Source organism: Juglans microcarpa x Juglans regia, chromosome 1D (assembly GCF_004785595.1).
Source record: "Juglans microcarpa x Juglans regia isolate MS1-56 chromosome 1D, Jm3101_v1.0, whole genome shotgun sequence".
Classification (NCBI taxonomy): domain Eukaryota; kingdom Viridiplantae; phylum Streptophyta; class Magnoliopsida; order Fagales; family Juglandaceae; genus Juglans; species Juglans microcarpa x Juglans regia.
The window spans coordinates 42,469,605-42,488,771 of NC_054594.1; the positions used below are offsets into that span (position 1 = coordinate 42,469,605).

At 34.0% G+C, this 19,167-nt stretch overlaps 1 protein-coding gene across 1 annotated transcript; it reads right to left on the reverse strand.

Annotated features, from left to right (window-relative positions):
• Positions 1–382: 382 nt before the first annotated feature.
• Positions 383–4,357, reverse strand: LOC121260170 (auxin-responsive protein IAA7-like). The gene is made up of 6 exons (XM_041162014.1): positions 3,694–4,357; positions 2,825–3,484; positions 1,944–2,218; positions 1,299–1,446; positions 817–881; positions 383–703 (listed from the first exon to the last, which is right to left on the reverse strand). Exons 2-6 carry the CDS (start codon positions 3,385–3,387, stop codon positions 651–653), a joined length of 1,104 nt encoding a protein of 367 aa, XP_041017948.1. The 5' UTR covers positions 3,388–3,484; positions 3,694–4,357; the 3' UTR covers positions 383–650.
• Positions 4,358–19,167: the final 14,810 nt, after the last annotated feature.

A 19,167-nucleotide genomic window follows, 5' to 3' on the forward strand; every position in this document is an offset into this window, starting at 1 on the left:
CCAGCCAGACTGCATTTTCTTTTCTTTTCAGCTTGATTGTCAATTCAGAAAATATTGCATTTACAACAGTAAGAAAACAACAGCCCATCATTTGTCTCTACCTGTCTGTCAGCGTTCAAATTTGTTACATCATGCTGAAACTGTCTTCCCCACCCTACCAACTCTCTCTCGACCAAGTCGTTTCCACATTGCAATGACACCTTTGGAAGTTTACAGGTTCCATTTTGGCAAATCTTTTGAGGGTTTGAAAGTATAACCAATACAATACAACCAAATGTTTAGATTCACCACGCCCACAATTGCCCTATATGCGCTATAATTTATTAATATTCCCATTCTCATCGACATTCTTCCCTACTTTTGTATCCCCAAAGAACAAAAATACAGACCAAAAACATAATAAGTCACTTGTTACAAAATAACGCATCGTCTGAACAAACATTTGTCTGGCTAATTAACTTTCTACAAGAGCCAAGACGAATACCATTAGGAATTCTCAATAAAAGTAAAACCATTCATGAAACATTACTTGGACTTGTAAACTAGAAACATAACTTGGACACGTAAGCTGATAATTTTCTCTTCACCACAAAAATATGCATCAAAATGTGGAATGGAAACACTTAAAACATCAGCGCAGTTTTCTTTTTTCACCTCCTTGGAGATTCAAGTGATGATACCTTGACTTGCTTGCTGCTGCCAACTGAACAACAATGAAAGCCATCAACCCACAAACAGCAAATAATATCAATACCACTGGTAATAATAATAATGATTCAAAGCATCTATTTATATGAAATTAGAAGATGAACTTACGGCTAAGAGCAGAAAGTTCAGAGCTCTTCAGCACCCGCAGCCTCTTCACGGTAGATACAAACATGCTGTAAATTACAAATTAAGATGTTCCAAGTCATAAAACAACTCAGTCAATTAACTGTAGAAAGTGCCAAATTAAAAATGGAATCAGTCAATTTTAGTGAAAGAGCTTTGAGATTTGGATAGGATAAATTGTACATCTGTGTAAGCAAAGCAGTTCCAGGCAATATTTATAACATAGTAGCAAAGAGTATTATGATTAAAGATAGTTTATGATTGTTATGATATTGGGAATCAAATACTATTCTTGAAATAAGTTAAAAGGAATCTAATACTATATTACCGGGCAGATTAAACAAAAATAACAACGTAAACGGGGTTATTGTGTGCCATAGGCTCATGGCTCATTAACCAGGCGAGGATATATAATATAGATAAATAAAATCTGAACTGCATTAGATCCACAGTGGTAAGATGCTTACTGCCATGGGACATCCCCAACAAGCATCCTGTCTCCTTCATTATCCTCATAAACAAGAGTATATTCACCCCTTCCGTCCAATAAACCGGTAATTGCTTTGTCTTCCTCTTGCTTGTTCTGGATTCCACACTCTCGGGAATCTCTTTGAGCTAAACAAAATCAGATAACTAGATCTCAGTGTTTTAGTCACGTTAACGCAGATAGAAGTCACTAATCCAAGAAAAAAATTAGATGTTGAGCACGTGCAAAAACTTAGGTAAAAAAACAGAACATTAGTAATAACAATAATTGGAGGAAATCACTGAATGTATAATCCCTCATTACCCCCAACAACCCCCCCAATAATTTCATGGGGCCGCATGAAACCCAATTCATTAAATTATTTGTTTGGTGAAGAGAATTTGACCAAGGGCCACAGCTACCTTACAGAATCGGGTGACATCTTTAATGCAAATACTCTTTGTTTAAGGTAAAAGACTGACCAAATTGACATCACCAAGCATCACATTACATATTTAATGTTGAATAAGTGGATATTGCTGCTTAAGGAAGAAATTTATTTAGTAAGCCCTCTATTTCAACTATATGCACTAATATATTGACTAAAATGATCAGTTAATAAAGGAGAAAAAGACGTGTAGATAACCTGCAAGTAGGCCTCTGAAGAGTTCATCAACAGCAGAGGAGAGATGCTCATAACTGTCATAGGCTTTGAGATCCACTTTTCTCCCAATTGGGACTCCATCCATATTGATCTTCACGAATAGGCCTTTGGTGCAAGACTCAACCGGTTTTTTACAGGGAACCTTGTCTGGGACCGCATTTTGCGACTCAGAAGCTGGTCTTGAAGAGCTACTGCTTGCTAGGTTCTTCCTGAATGATCGAATTGGGGGCCAACCCACGACTGGAGAAGGAGCAGTCCTATTTTGTAGAGCAGAAGACAGAGAAGCGCAATAAAATCAGTACAAAGAACATAGATCTTAAGCAGCTTTCACAAAGTGGAAAAAATGTTTCAATACCGCAAAATTTTGGTCAGTTCTGTAGTTGCTATAACACGACTAAAACAAGACAACAAAAAAACCAATGAAACTTCTCATTCGCAAATATAATCAAGAAGGCCTAATGCTTATAAATTTTGGTGTACCACATATTTCCTTTTCTTTAATCTAGATGAAGAAGGGGATGCATATATACCTCGCGAGAAAGAAAGGATGGTCAAACATGCATTGATGAAGAACAAATCGGCATTTCACATCTTTGGAGATGAAGGCTAACAAAAAAGGAAGGACGAGGGGCTAAATCTTTAACAAAAAAGGAATCGGAAACCAGCGATGACTGTTGCACCAACGAATGAATATACAGCTCTATTTGTTACCAAAACAATGATTTCATATAAAATTCAGAAATAAAAGCATTAAAAATTGGAGCAATTATGCATGGACCACAACGTGATCTGGGATTGGATATCCTGCCCAAAAGATTTTTTTTTTTTTTTAAATACGCCTACGAGAGGACAAGCGGGAGCACCTTTTTTGGGAGCTGTTGGGCATAGCTGTCATTGCAGAAGATTGTGAAAATGCTTTCTTCTCTGCACTCTGCAACTCTAACACGTTACTGCAACGGGGCTGCGACGCTTCCTGAGACAAAACCGGCAAGCTCTGAAGTGTTGACGGTACCTGAAGAAAAGATGGAGCTTTTGTCTGCTTTTGATTGTGCTGGGTCTTTCCCTGGAAAGCTGAAGAAGACCATGGAGATGACAAATTAACAGCCCCTACAGGGTTTTCAGAGGAAGAGAACATCTGTGTTTGGCTTCCATTGCTGTTGTTATTAATGCTAGTGTTTTGGGTCATGGAAGTAGTGGGAGAGAAGTACCCAAGAGAGAGTAGAGACTCGCTACTCTGTGTTTGGTTTTTCATTGTATTATCTGTCATAGACCAGTCCTCACCCGGAGGACCAAGCCTAAGCTCTAACTTGTTCTCCTCTGAAAGACCACGCCTTCTTTGTTCATCTCTGTTGACCAGCCACGCTCTCTCTTTGGGAACCAAATCTAAGAACTGAGGGCAGACATCATTTCTGGATGATCCATCCATCTCTAAACCAGGAAAGACTGTCCTGGAAATAAGTCAGATGAAAAATCTCCTTGCCTCTACAACTGTTAATCAGCACCAAGAGGCTTCGAGCACCTCACTGGAAAATGCAAAAATATTCACAGATTATAAACTTGGACTTGCAAAGGAGTATCTAAAGACTTCAAAGCTCGGTTGCCGAACAAAGTGACACGTGGAAAAACCAAAAGACAAAGTTAGGCCTGCAGAGGTGAACCGGAGCTCAAAACTAAAGCCCACGTCCTCAAATAATAAAAAAAACAGTTATAATGACCGCTGAATCGAACTTACCCAAAAAACAGACATCCGAAACCAAACCCAGATGAATAAAGTGGAAGAAACACACTGATATCTCAGGGACCGAAGTAAGAAGATAAAGGAACACTAACAAAAACCACAAATTTTAGGAGCTTCAACCCATGAAAATCTTCAAAACAAACGCCCCGTCCCTGAAAGTTAAACCTAGAGCACCATATTATAAAGCCCGAGAGAAACCCCACCAAAGAGAAAGAAAACCCAATGCGATAAACAACCCAAAAGCAAAATAGAGAGCAGGGGAGCTATTATAGCACGGGATTGATACCTAGCTTTTCGCTTTTAAAAACTTTTATTTGCACGATTAGTGGGCTCCTCTCTCTCACTCACTCACTCACTCACTCAAACTTGGTATATAGATGTTGCAGATGGAGATTTCGAACAGAGAAAAAATAGAGAGAGACGATGAAAAACCCAGAGAGATTCCCCCTTACTCAGAGCCCAAAACAGGAACGGAATTATATCATAACGCACGCAACCAGGACCCCCTAAAAAATGTTAGGTAGTTCGGCATAGGAAGCAACCAAGCGTGCTGTGCTGACCTCCCCCTAAAGATGCCTCCCCTCTGGTCTACCACACTTCACCAACAAACAAACACGCAGACTAGCCTGAGTAGCCTCTCTTATTAGCACACAATCCCAAACATCTCCCCCTTTATTTAAGTCTTGTCGAAAAGAGAAAGTTACTCAGGCGAAGACTAACGTGACATGCTGGCTACGAAAGTCACTTGCACCATTAAGTCCCGTATTAATTAAGTTGATTTGATTACACCCTATAAAAAAAAAAAACAGAGAGAGACTAAGGTAACTTAAATTGAGAGAGAGACACCTGAGACTTAATTAAATCTTGGGTTGCTTTTTAGGGAGTCATGAATTGATGGACGGTATAATTTACTCGTATTTAGTATTTTATTTCTCTGAGATAGAACCTGAAAATGATAGAGATTAGAGAGAGAAGGGGAGAGGATTCGCAGGGCTTGTGCGATAAAAACGAAGTTTAATGCAAACGAACTTTTACATCCCTGATTAAAAGGATTGGGGCTAAATAATATTTCTGTTTTATATATATATATATATAGCCACTCGACATTTGATCGGGAAAACCCAATTTTGAGTTTAGACACAAGGCTCGATAGAACTCTGATCCCTCAGTCTAAAGGAGACCTCCTTTTGATGCGCTTTTTGTGTATGAATCAAAACTGCCGTCCGTACACCACCTAATCGTTCTGAATAACTCGGCAAAAAAAAAGTCGCCCGATCATTCCCCTTTTACGTGGTTAGGTTAACCCACGTTCTAGGTGGCTAACTAGAAAAACGGAACTTAGAAACTATATGACGACAATACCCCCTTTATATAATTTCGGCTGTTGTTCTGTGATCCAGTTTAAGAACACAATCCTCTATTATTATTATCATTTCATTAATTCTATATAAAATTATAAAGTATGTAAATATCATGTAATTATTTTTAAAAAGTATAAAATTTATTATTAAAAAATTAATTTTTTTTCATATAGATATCATATTTTATTTATTTATTTAAAATAATTACGCGATGGTTGTTCAATTCACGGTTACAAATATATTTTCTCTTATTATTTCATATAAATAAATGTAAAAAGTGATTATATAAAAGTAAATTTATAAATTGACTTAATTTTATAGGATCATTTAGATTTATTTTACAATAAAAATAATTTTATAATCTAACGTACTATATTAAATTACATCAATTTATAAATTTATTTTTATATAATTCCTTTGTATCTAATATATTTTTCTTTCGTATAACTTTGGCTGAATGAACCTAACATGCCGCATTTCGTAAATAGACAGAATTCCTAGTCAACTTAATTGGGCATATTAATGGTATATTGTGTTTATATATATATATATATATATATATATGTGTCTTCTGATCATTTATGAATGTTTCATTTAATTTTGAATAGTAAAAAGGACAAATCCCACATCCCCACGTGTTAAGAAGTGAGAAATGAAGTTTGGAATGTGTTGTTTTCATCAGGATGATAGTACCCGATCGGTGAAGCATTCAACATTAAGTTCACTATATTCCAAAAACAATATCTCTGGCCAGCGATGCATGCATGGGTGCATTTTCTATCATGCGTGTTATAATCAGCTCAACCTGAGCTGCACGAGGGATACAAGCTCGGAAAAGAAATCTACGTGCCTGCACATAGCTTTATGATGCTAGAAATTCCATTCAAATTTACTGTTCCTCTGCTACAATATTTATCTTGTACTGCTCTTATGTAGGTATGACTGTCTTTTTGTTTCATTAGGTATATAGATAATAGAATGATAGGTCGACAAAAAAGCATGTTATAATGAGAGAAGATAAAATATTTTTTTGTATGATGGTAGATAAAAGTAGTTGTTACATGATGATCGTGTTATTGTACTCTTTTGATGTTGAGGATATTAGTATATATGCCTAACAAAACACATGGCAGAATTGGAATATTGGTACGTAACGATCATAAGATTGGATCGAAGAAATGTTGAACACGTAATAAGAATCAAGATAAGAGCAACATTAACAGTTTCTTTGTGGACGAATGCTCATATGTAATAGAAGATATGCAATTTTCCCTCCATTTAGCACAAAATAAGCAATTGCTCGAATCTATATGTTAACAATCAATGTTGTATATAGCAATATTACTTGTATAACACTGCAAGAGATATGGGCTTTTCTCATGAATTTTTCTCCATGTCTACAGTTTGTGGGAAATGGTGATAAGAAAATACAAAAAGATTCCGCCGCAATATGTTTTGTCAATACGCACGACATTTCGTGCGACAAGTGCAAAATGGTGGCTAAAAGTGACTTATTGCGACTAGATTTTAAAATCGTGATAAAAGGTAAGTGCTTTTTCCTATATACAAAAGAAAACTTACATACAAGTTGATATATCTTGACGTTAAACATTGTATATACTTTATAATAAATAAATAAAAATATATCCAATCTAACGTCTCATCTCAATTTATAAGTTCACATTTATAAAATCTTTGTGTAGCCCAACTATTTCTATTTTAAATATACAATACGAACTTCTTAATTTTAAAAAATTTCCTTAATAGATTTTGCGTCACTCTCGATCCTCTAAGACTAGCCATTTGATCAATATTCATTGTTACGTGATGGGTCTATGCAATTTTTCTAAAATCCTCCTCATAACTCGTTCTTTTCTTCTTCTTCTTCTTTTTTTTTTTTTGTAATTTCACTTCCTAACTTGTAAGGATAAAAACAAAAAATAAAATATAGGGTGCAACACCATAACTTATTTTTTGGCACGAGAATGTGAAAAGTTTGGATACACTGGCCACTGAACACACGCACACGCACACACATATTTACTATTTTTCTTATAAGTTGGCCGAACTCGTTTGGAACACTTTGGTTTGACGTATAATCATAAAAACCGCTTTTCCTTTATGGTAAACTACTTGCTTGAACGGAGAAGAACAAGCACCAAAAACTTGGAATATTGGTAAATGTAAATTTGCATTGTTCTGCACTTCTCTCTCTTTTATTAGTAAATGTAAATCTACTTTTCTTTCTCTGTTCACAGTCTTTTCCTTTTATTTGTTTTCCTTATATTTGAGTTGATCTCCTATGGATTCTTCCATTTATATTCTACATATCATTTCCTTAGATCCAATTTGGTTTCAAGTCTCTACAACTAAGCCATTATTTGGTTTTCTTGCCACTTGTGCTTGCCTTTTTTGTTGACTATATTTCTATAGCTTGTGTTTGTCAATATGCCATTCTAACATGTAGAAAGAGTTTTTGTTGTTTTCAGTCAATTTTAAATTTTCTTTTCGACAAGTACTTGTCACTTTCAAAGACTAGATATGAATCTAAAAGTTCAGGTGCTTATTGTAATTTTCTAGAGACCATAATATACGTGGAAAAGATAATCAAGAATAATGATCAAACTTTGGTTATAGATCATACACCAAAGCTTGGACTTGAGTTTGATTCTGAACAAGAGGCATGTAACTTCTATAATGAGTATGGACGGAACTATGGATTTAGTATTCAAAGAGAGCGGTATAATAAAAGAAAAGTAGATGTCCTTGTGACTTCAAGAAAATCTGTGTTGTAAAGAGGGACTTCGAGCCCAATAGGAGAGAGATGGACAAAAAAGATATGAGTGAGCTGAAACAAGCACAGGCTGCAAAGCACATATGATAATTCGACATGATAAAGAAAAACAAAAATATTACATACATAGTATTGAGCTCAATCATAATCATGCTCTCCATATTCCACAATGTGCTCACATAATGCGATCACAATGAAAGATTTCAAAAGCACAAACATTGGTAATTGATTTGGCAGACGATAGTGGTATAAAATTAAAGGATTCCTATGAGTTCATGGGTAGGCAAGTTGGTGGGAAAGATGCTCTTGGTTACACCAAGCAAGATCAAAAGAATTATCTTCTTAACAAATGACAACGAGAGCTAAAATATGGCGAGGCAGGGAGTTTATGGAGATACTTTCGAAAGCAAAAACGAGGGAATCATTCCTTTGATAATGTTGTACAATTAGATGTTGTAGAGCAAATAACAAATATTTTTTAGGCAAAGGCCAAATGATTGTGGATTATAATTTATTTGGTGATGTAGTTTCTTTCGATACGACATATAGGACTAACAAGGAGTATCGACCACTTGCAATGTTTGTTGGGTTTAATCATCACAAAAGAGATTGTTATATTTGGTACCGCACTTCTTTATGACGAGATCATAAAGTCATTTAAATGGTTGTTTGAAACTTTCTTTGAAGCAGTGTCAGGAAAGAAACCAAAGACAATATTTATTGATCAAGATCTAGCAATGGCAAAAGCTATCTAAATGGTAATGCCAAGTACCTATTATCATATGTGTAAATGGCATTTAATGCAAAATGCTATGAAATATGTTGGCCATTTATTAAGAGGTGAGAGTGGCTTTAGAATTGATCTTAGTGCATGTTTTAAAATTTTTGAAGAGGAAGAAGTGTTATTCAGTGCTTGGGATTCTATGCTTCATAAGTACAATGTATGTGACAATTTTTGGCTACAACATTTGTTTGAATCGAAAGAAAAATGGGCAAAATCACATGTGAAAATGTAATTTTCTGCAGGAATGACTTCCACACAATTGAGTAAAAGTTTGAACTCTGATCTGAATGATTATTTATAGTCAGATTATGCTATTGTAAAATTATTCATACATTTTGAAAGGTTACTCGATGCTAAACGCTACAAAGAGTTGCAAGCAGAGTACAACTTGAGGTGAAAGTTACCAAAAGTTAAGATTGCATAACCTATGTTGATGCAAACAACAAATATATACACTTCTCAGTTATTTTTAAAATTTCAGAAGCAATATGAAGAGTTTCAATGAGCTTTTGTTAAAGAGCGTAGTGAAAGAGACTCATCTCATGAATATGTAGTCTCAATATATGGGAAGCCTAAAGACCGTAGAGTCATATGGAATTCTTTGAAAAACAATATTTTATGTAGTTGTAGGAAGTTTGAAAGGTGTGGGATTTTGTGTAGTCATGCTTTAAAAATTCTTGATGTTATGGATATTAAAATACTTCAAGACAAATACATCCATAAGAGATGGACAAAAGAAGCAAAAAATGAGAGTGTGCAAGACTTCAATGGACATGATATCATAACGGACACTAATTTGGAAGTCACAACTCGATTTAAGTCTTTGTGCCCCATGTATGTCAAGCTTATTAGTCGGGCAGCTCAATTAAAAGAAGCATACATGTTAGCATTGGGAGATTCTAATGAGTTGAGCAAAAAGATTGAAAATATATTTAGAAAAAACATGATATTTGCCAAGTTGAAGATTCTCAACAACATTCATCAGAGTACATTATTACACCCATAAGTGTTAAGGGTCTTAAGAAAAAGCAGGGTTGTAAATGAAGATATCGATACAAAAGTTGCATTGAAATGGTTAAAAAGAAGAAAAAAATTAGCAGCCATCGTCCCTCACAAGAAAATCAGTGTACCCTTTATGCTAAAAGAAAGAAAAGAAGTAGCAACGACCAACCTCAGCAAGAAAAAAAACATTTACAAGAACAAATCTTGACACTCTATTTTAAATTTATATATGTCATTTATAATATAATCTTAATTTAGTGATTATGAAACACGAAATTTGGTTAGAGTGTAACTTCATCTATGCGAGTTAGTGGGGTGTTGATAGTTCCAATCCATTGTTTCCATGTCATTCATACCAAGTATTAATCCTTGCACTTTTCTTCTTCTGTTTTCATTTAAGGTGATTTTACTTTAATAAATTTTATACTGTTATGGATCACGAGTAAATGAAATAGAATTTGTATATACCCGATTCTACAAATACTAATCATCCTTATAATATTCACATTTACAATATTTACCCTTCATCACTATATATAGTGGCTAGCATATAGAAAAAACAAGGAAATATCTATGCGACATGAGTTTGGCCAGCATAACTCTACACGAGGTCGGTTTACTTAACATGAGATTTCCTGTTATTGTATAAGAGGACCCAAGTCGAACTCTTTGACCTCGTTCACTTTCACAAAACTTCTCAACTCATCTCATCTAATTATTATAATTTTCTTAAATTTCTATACAAAATAAAATAAACAATTTAATTTTTTTAAATTTTAAAATAAAAATGATATTAAAAAATATATTCTAATAATATTTTATTTAATTTTTAACTTTTATCTCAATTCATCTTATTTCATCAATCAAATTAGGCCCGAGACTAATCTTGCGAAGCAACTTATAACTCATAAGAGAAATGATATCTTACTATTCCGTACAATTTTTTAATAAAAAAATAATTTTTTAATATTTATTTTAGTTTTGATTTTGATGTAATGTGTTTAAAATTTTTAAAAAATATTATTTTATTAAAAAATTGTAGGTAAATTACAAATGAGGGTATGGCTATCATTGGTCATTGTAGAATTCTGATGAGATCGGTGAACTAAATCTGGGGTAATCAGACCGTTGAGGTTGTTGCGGTTAAACAATATATTAAGTAGTGAAGTGACTTTTAAAAAAAAAAAAAAGTATTGATTGACTTGATTAATAATGAATTATTGTAATAAAAAATGATTTTTATAATTATAAAATGTGTAAATATTACGTATTTTTTGAAAAAAAAACATAAAATTTATATAAAAAATAAAAATTTAATAATAATTCATAAACTCTACATTTGTTTTCAAACAGGAGTGGACGAGAATAACCCAACTCATTAATGTATAGAAGATTACTCGAAAGTCGAAATCAATATATTGAAGTAACGAAAAACGAAAAGAAAAGGGCTTCAATGTCATTTCTTCGTCCAATTGTTCAGAGATAAACTCGGCGATTTTACGGTTAGTGGATAAGTTAATGAAGTGCAAGTCTTAACCATGGTGTAAACAAACCGTACCACAAAGGTTTCAGAGGGGTTAACCTGGAATCGCTGACGGGGGAGTGAGCAGTGGTCGGCTGGTCTGATTGGATACTGGGAAACGCATCCTACTCTATCTTTAGCCCTGCGCCTCTCCTAAAATCTAAGACTTTGCCCAACACGTGCCATTGCCAGTGCTCTGAATAAAACAAAGCTCCTGCTTTACGTGGGAGGCGGGTACTGTCTCTCTCTCTCTCTCTCTCTGTGTCTCGTGATCCCCTTCACCTTTGGCCTCCGACCACCCAACAGGCACTCTTTTCCCAGTCGGCGGAAATTATTTCGCGTACAGATTGTTCGTATGGTACTTTTGTATTTATTTTTTGACGCTCTCTTCACCAATTTAGTGGAACCGCTCCCACTTTCAGTTCCAGCGCGTTGAATTGAACTTAAGGAGTAAAAAAAATTAAATAATAGATTAATTTTTTATATTCAATCCTTAGATATAATTTAAGATAAAATATTATGTTATTTCAACCCATATCACGTGGTAATCCCTTAATTTGAAGTCAATTTTTTAGGGAAATAGTATAGTTTTATTTCTCGAAATAAATAATTAAATAATAGACATTGAGTGAGTGTGAGGTATCATATTGAAAAAGGATCATGGAATGGTTTAACTATATAAATATTAAATAAAGCATAACTGTGATTTGGTATTTTTCTATTTTTTTATTAATGTCTCTGGAGTCGCGTGGACATGGAATATAGAATCTTTGCTCTGTTATTATGCTGGCTTTGCGAAGTGCAGTAAATTTAATGTATGCATATATATATATATATTAATATTAGTATATCTGGACATGTTGTTGGAATCCGTGCAATAGCTTAGCCTGAGAAAGAACATCTTAACAAGGGGATTAGACAATGATCAAGTCTCAAGATCAGCCGTTGAGTTAGGCATGAACAGTGATGAAGAGATTGTGTAGTAAATGTCGTACCAAAGTTCATCTCTATGAGAAGAGGTCGTATATGTAATGATTTTTTGTCGCACAGGGGAGAGATATGCATTGGAAGGCAAACGCGGCGCACTCAAAGCTCCGAGTCCCATCATCCAAATAACAATAAAATGGTAGTGTTTTTTTATCTGCAATTTGCTAGACAGAATAGTAGTTATTTCAAGAAAGTAATGTTAGAGAGCTGCGCAAGTTGCGCAATTTATGCGCACTTTTTTAAAAAAATTAAATAATTTTGATAAATAATTTTTTTTTTTAAATTATCATTCTCACAGGTATTAGTTGAGATTTTTTTTTTAAATATATATATATATCCTGAAAACTCGTATGCTTTGTGTGGATAAATGACGACATTTGATATGGTTATACCCTTAGCTCCGAGCCATGGCGCAGGATGATGATAAGGCAGGAATTGACATGCATCGTTGCTGGGATGGATTTGGAGGACATGATCACGAAATTAAGAGTATGTTATTAACTTATTTTGGTAATCCCGGCTGAGCCGACAACGACTACTAGTGCCGTCCATTGTGTTGATTACGACCCTTCCTTGCCGTTGTGTTGATTACGACCCTTCCTTGCCGCTTTATGATTTTAGAGATTCCATTACTTTTCCTTCTCCACATGTATCTCATTGCAAACAATGGATTTGATTGCAAGATTTTTGCAAGGAAACAAGTGTTTATAGGATGCTAAATGCACACACGTACATGCTTCAAACCGGCTTGTCTTTTTATTCACAAACTCGTGATTTGTTTGCTAGTTGGATTGTCTTCCTTCGAAGCAAACAATATCTCGGCCTTACAAAAAAAAAAAAAAACAATATCTCGGCCTATTATAGGGAAAAAGAGGAATGAGAATCAGTAGGGTTTCTCGAATACCAAACAGCAACTGCAATTCAATGACAATATTTGTCAATCAGTACTAACAGTAACCTAACACTACGATTAAAAGAAGCCTCGGAAAACCATCATTATGAAAAAGTTAAGTTGCCGAAAGCCAAACAATTCCTTGATCCCAAGGTGGCATTATTAAAACCTCCTTCCTTGATGTCCTCTCTCTCTCTCTCTCTCTCTCTCTCTGTCTGTCCTGTGCTTTCCACATCAATGTTTTTCTGATATCACTCTTTCATGCCTTTTGACGCTTTTGCGAGCAGCGTGCTAGTAAGAGGGCTGCTGTGTTGCTTAGCCCCCGCCCCATCTGTGAAGAAATCCATCCTCTTACCTTTTCCCACGTTTTTTAACATCAAATCATCCACACCACCACCAACAACAACTACAACCATATCGCAATATTAATGCATATCCCCAAAATTGTTCTTGGCAGACCCCACCATTCTTTTCATCTAATATATATTATGATAAGTTCACTAACAAGATACATTCCCACATCCCCTTTTTTTGGCTTTTCTTTTGTTAGTTTTCTTCCATGTATTCATTGCCTCCATCACTTGTCCATTTTAATTTATTTCTTTTTGGCCCCTTTTTCGTGTCCTTAACCTAAAGATTGTCCCCACGAGCCGCTGTTGTACCCAATTGTATTACAAGCAGTGGGATCCACTCCTAATTTCCTCAAAAAATGATTTCACAGGTGAAAAAAACCGAGCTTCAATCATCACACCAGCTGAATCTAATAAAACTTCTCCTTTGTAGAAGAACGTACGTACGAGATATACATTATGGAACAGACACATGCCATTTAATATTGCACCTAACACATCAAATATCCAGTGTCACGATGGTATTTCTCTGCCTAGAAATGTTCTGAGCACTGCTGTAAATGTGTTTGGCTAGATCCTCTAGCTAGTATGGGATAAGTAGACGCACGCCGAAGAAAACTTGGGTTTTTATTGGGTAGAAAGAAGTAGGTGTTGTTATTAGATGTGTGAAAAAGAAATAAGTGAGAGTCGATAACTATCATCATGAACCCTCTTCCGACGATCATTATATTGGTTAGGACTTGCAGGGAGATTACTTTTTTTTTTATTATAAATTAATGTTTATCTGTAGTGCATGTAGTCTTTTCGTATGCGATTCTGCTTCGATTCCAGAACAAATCCAGGCCTAGTTTCCGCAAAAGGGGACCATTATGTAGTCCTTATCTAATAAATAAAGCGTAGTAGTGCAATTAACAATACAGCTATGATTAGATATATAATTAGCAAGTCTGCTTACTCTGAATCTGATCGATAATGATGACTTCTTTTGATTCTCGAACGGATTACGTCCAGATTATATTTAGAAAACAACTCTCTCTCTCTCTCTCTCTCTCTCTCTAACAGAAAAGGGCAAAAGAGAATATTTCACAGATTTCATAGGCATGCTAAGGAAGAAACTTAGGTTTTGCCACTTGGGCGAACGATCCTGATCCCCAGGATCTCAACAGATAATTCCAAAAGACTAGCTAGAGTCAATATAAGGCCAGGAAAGGCACTCGCGGTATAATTATTTCATACATACTTCTTGTTTTGTGCAACTTGTATGTGTTGTTTTTCCTTAATGAAAAACTGCATATTTACGATCTTTATTTGCATTAAACCATGCGCACCGGCCTGCACTATTTTCTTCAATCTCTACATGGAAGCTGATCAGCCATCTCTTTCTAGTATATGGTGCCTTTATCATTAAGATCAGTAGCATGTCTTTTGCCTTTATGAATAAAAAAGCCTTTATGCTCGGAATGACTAGTGGGAACGCACTATCATGTGCCATTGAATCATTGCCTTTTAGAAAGAATAATGTTCATATCATATGTATACAGGTGTTATGTTTGTCTGATTAATAAAATTCACGATCCTGCCAAGACGAAAAAAACGAAAATAAGTTTTCAGGGCCGGAGGTACTGGTTTAAGCAAATTAACTGTTTGGCCGATAAGAAAATATTAAATAACAATGGATTTTTCTAAAAACTCCTTTTAATTTGAAAAGCTTTTCCCGTTTTATTAAATCCAGTTATATAAAAGCAATGGATGGAAGAGGACTAGGTTATCGTGGTGCGTCTAAAAAACGTGGGCGGTTCATCCGGACGTTGACGAAAGTTGACGGCCGGGAGACCATGTCAAGGAACAACCAGGCCATATCCTAAGGGGAAAAGTGGCGAGTTCCCAACGTTGCAAACTTAAAATGGGATCTTGATATGATTATGAATGAAGTCTTTAAAGTTAGTTTGAGGACCCTAGTCCACCTAAAGAAAAGTTTCTTCAAAAGGGTTTTTGATGATTTGATCACACGTATAGTCCCTTTTTCTCATAATGAGAACACCGTCTTCCTTTTCTTTCTGAACAGCCATATATAGGGCATGTAGGTTTGCTGGTTTAAATGATATACATTGTCTTTTTATATCGTTTATAAGAAGAAGAAGAAGAAGAAGAAGAATAATAATAATTATCGTTAATTTTTTTCTTACTGTTAACGACCATATCATGATTAGATTTTGTTTTTTTTAATCAATGAATCTGCGATAGGTTGAGCCCAGGTTCATGATCTCATGTTCTAAAAGTTGGAAAGAAATTATTATAGATACAGTCATGATCTTGGACTTCAAAGTATTAAATATCATCACCTGATCTGTGAATTCTAATATTTTAATAAGTGATTTGGATTGAGAGATTAGTTGAGATTATTATTATTTATAAATTTTATTATTATTTACAAATCATTTCAATTTATTTCATTTTATCTCTCAATCCAAACCGTTAGTATAATAGTGATACCATGTTTAATTATATATATATTTGAATTGTGACGAGCGTTTTTATACTAAAATTATAAAAAATAACGATTCCAAAGTCATCGGTCAAAAGAACAGTAATTGTGTAGGTCTTGAAAGTGATCTTTGCTCCTCATGGTCAAGAAAAAGAGTGTCATTCCTCAACGACAACAACCTAATTGTGTTACACGCCACGCCATGCCATGCTCTCTTGAGCCTTGACTGACTACAGTACTGGTGAGTTCCATCCACATTCTCATGCAGCTTTTAGACTTAGGTTTGGATACACAATTCATATGAGATGCAATGAGAAGTTTTGAATAGTAACGAAATTTTTTAAGTTAAGATGAGATGAGATAGTTTGTAAGAAAATATATGTTTGGATAGTAAGATAAAATGAGATAGTTTGACTTTTTGGGATTTGATAAAGGAAAATATTAAAACCACAATTGGATATTCCCAACTGGGATCCCGATTGACTTTTTTTTTACTTAATGATTAAGTAAGTAATTTTTATTGATATTGTGAATTTTAAAAAAAAATTAAAAAAGATAAAAAAAATGCATGAAAAAAAAAGCGAAAAAAAAAAGAGAAACACACTAGGCGCCAGGCAGGATCCCCCATGCGTGGGTGTAGAAGCACTCTTTGATAAATGGGTGAGTTCTACCAATGATTTAGTAATAGTTATAAATATATTAATAAAAAATAATAATATTTATGAGTAATTAAAAAATCTATCATAAATAAATTTAAATCCCAAAATATATTGGAAAGTTATTGGCCATAATTACTCTATAATTCCAAAAAATAATTTCTCTTTTTTAAAAGATATTATTTTTAAGGATATTGTTATTCTAAAAAATAATTTAAATCTCAAAATATATTGGAAAGTTATTGGCCAGAATTTATAATTTCTCTTTTTCTAAAAGATATTTTTATCTATTTATTTTTATATATATAAGAAATTCGTCATTTTTTATTCTAATTATAAATTATAATAATTTTGTTTATTGTAATAAATAAGTATATGAATTGTGTCGCAGATTTGTTTTAAATAATTTATTAATTTCAAATTTTCTAATAAAACCTCAAAATGTACTTCTATACAATACTCACAAAATTAGCAATTTTTTGTGAAAATATATTATTCTAATAATGAGTTATTGATTATTCTATTTTAATCACAAAGGATTTTTTTACTGTGTAAGATTATTTTTACTGTTTATGTCAAAATGTTATGAGATGAGTTTGAAAATTTAAAGATAAAATAGAGATATGAAATTAACTGTTTAGATAGACAAAATTATCTCATCAGTACAGACGAGAACTCATCTAGCAAACCAAACCGGGAATTCTTGTGGGATTTTTGTTGTAAAGATCGGTCCCTCTTTCCTTTTTTAGCCGTTGGTCAATCAAAGTACTTGTAAATTTGTAATATGTGTCATTGCTACCAAACATCAGGTACTGAGTACATTTGTACAAGCATGGCAAGATAAAATGAAATTTGCTATTCAAAATCAATGTGGACAGAGAAAGCCGAGGAAGTTAGCCATCCCAAAATCTGAGCCCAAGCGCCGCGAGTGCTGATCTTTGAAACCCATATGCTGGCTGTTGTTCTTTAGGGTCCAAAACCCACATAGAACTTGCAAGAAAATACAGTGCTTTTCAGCAATGTGGAAAACTTATATAAGCCCATGGATTCGCATCCGTTTACAATTCTCTAGAAATTTTTAAAAATAATTATATTTAAAAGTCTTTATACAATACATATTTTACGTGACATAGTTTAATTTAAAAGATAATTTTTTAAATTTAAATCTTAAAAATCAAATTATACAATATGGATGGTGTGTATTGTAAAAGGCTTTTAAATAAAAATAGCACTACCATTTTAAATAAATACTCTAAGATAAACTTTCTAGAAAGAGCGGTGCTAGTCTGCTGTCAACCGTTCCTTCATACCTCTAGTTATTTTTTTTTCACATTTTTTTAATATTTTTAAATTTTTTAAAAAATAAAAAAATACACCAATATACAAATCACTTTCTTAATTATTAAGTAAAAAAAAATACTCAATGATATACTATAGCGGTCAAGTATGGGCGGCATAGTATCTTTTCTCTTCCAGAAATCTTGTCAGAATCATTTTGGTTCTACTAGGTTATATTAGATCAGATGGGGCATGATATGCCAATTGCTAAAAATTCCGACACCTTTGGAGTAATGGTTCCACCTTTATTTTGCTCGAACATTTCCAATCTGTTAAATTTATTGATAGCATTTAAATTAGCACTTCGATTTTGCTTCAGAAGGTAAAAAGACAGGCGAGGATTTAGATGGGTTATTCAATATTCCGATTGTGGAAAGAAGAAAAGAGGCCGCCTAAAGTGATCCACTGCCGACTAGCATGAGAAAAATTGGGCTTGGGCTATCAAATAGAATAATTGTACACGAGTCGGAGCAGTGACCTCTCAATTTTATTTTCTGGTCTACCCATTATGGATGGCCCAAATCCTTAACATTACAAGCCCATAACAAAATATGGGCTTGGACTCTGTCTGTTTAAAAGCTGGATCCAACCCATTAAAAACTCTTTATCTGTTGAGAATTCTGCCATAAAAGATGCAAAAATCAAGGACCTGCTAGGAGCTCCTCTCTGCAAGGTATAAATAATAAAACAGCAGTAAATTAAGCCTAAATTTAAAGTATTCTCCTAACTTCAAACTTTTGCTACAGCCCTCCTGATTAAAGTGGCTGATAAAAAAGGGACCTACCACCCTTTCTTTCAGGCAAATACATACAACCAAACACCGGACAAAGATCGATCCAATTGTAGTGGGGGCCTCTCCAGCACAGATATTATTGATCTTCTACCCATAAACTAATTTATAAAACAAAAAGAATAGTGCTCGCTTTTCTGTACGACATGCATGTCCAGTCTGGACGTATAATTGATTACCTACTGCACAGACAGTTTCAAAACAAACTTTCATTAATACACATCAAGAAACTCCATGCATGTTCTTTCTTTTTGGCCTACTGCCCCTCCTTCCCCCTTCCGTGCCAACATTGCCCTGAGTTCCTAAAAATATCTCCAAAAATTATATTAATCTAACATTTTTTTTAGTTTTTTGCTTGCATGATAAATAATATATATATGAGAAATATTCTAATTGTAAAAAAATTATATAAAAATAATCTTACAAATTGATATGACTTGATATGATTCGTCATATTATAAAATTACTTTTATTATAAAATAGATCTAACGGATAAAATGAAATCAC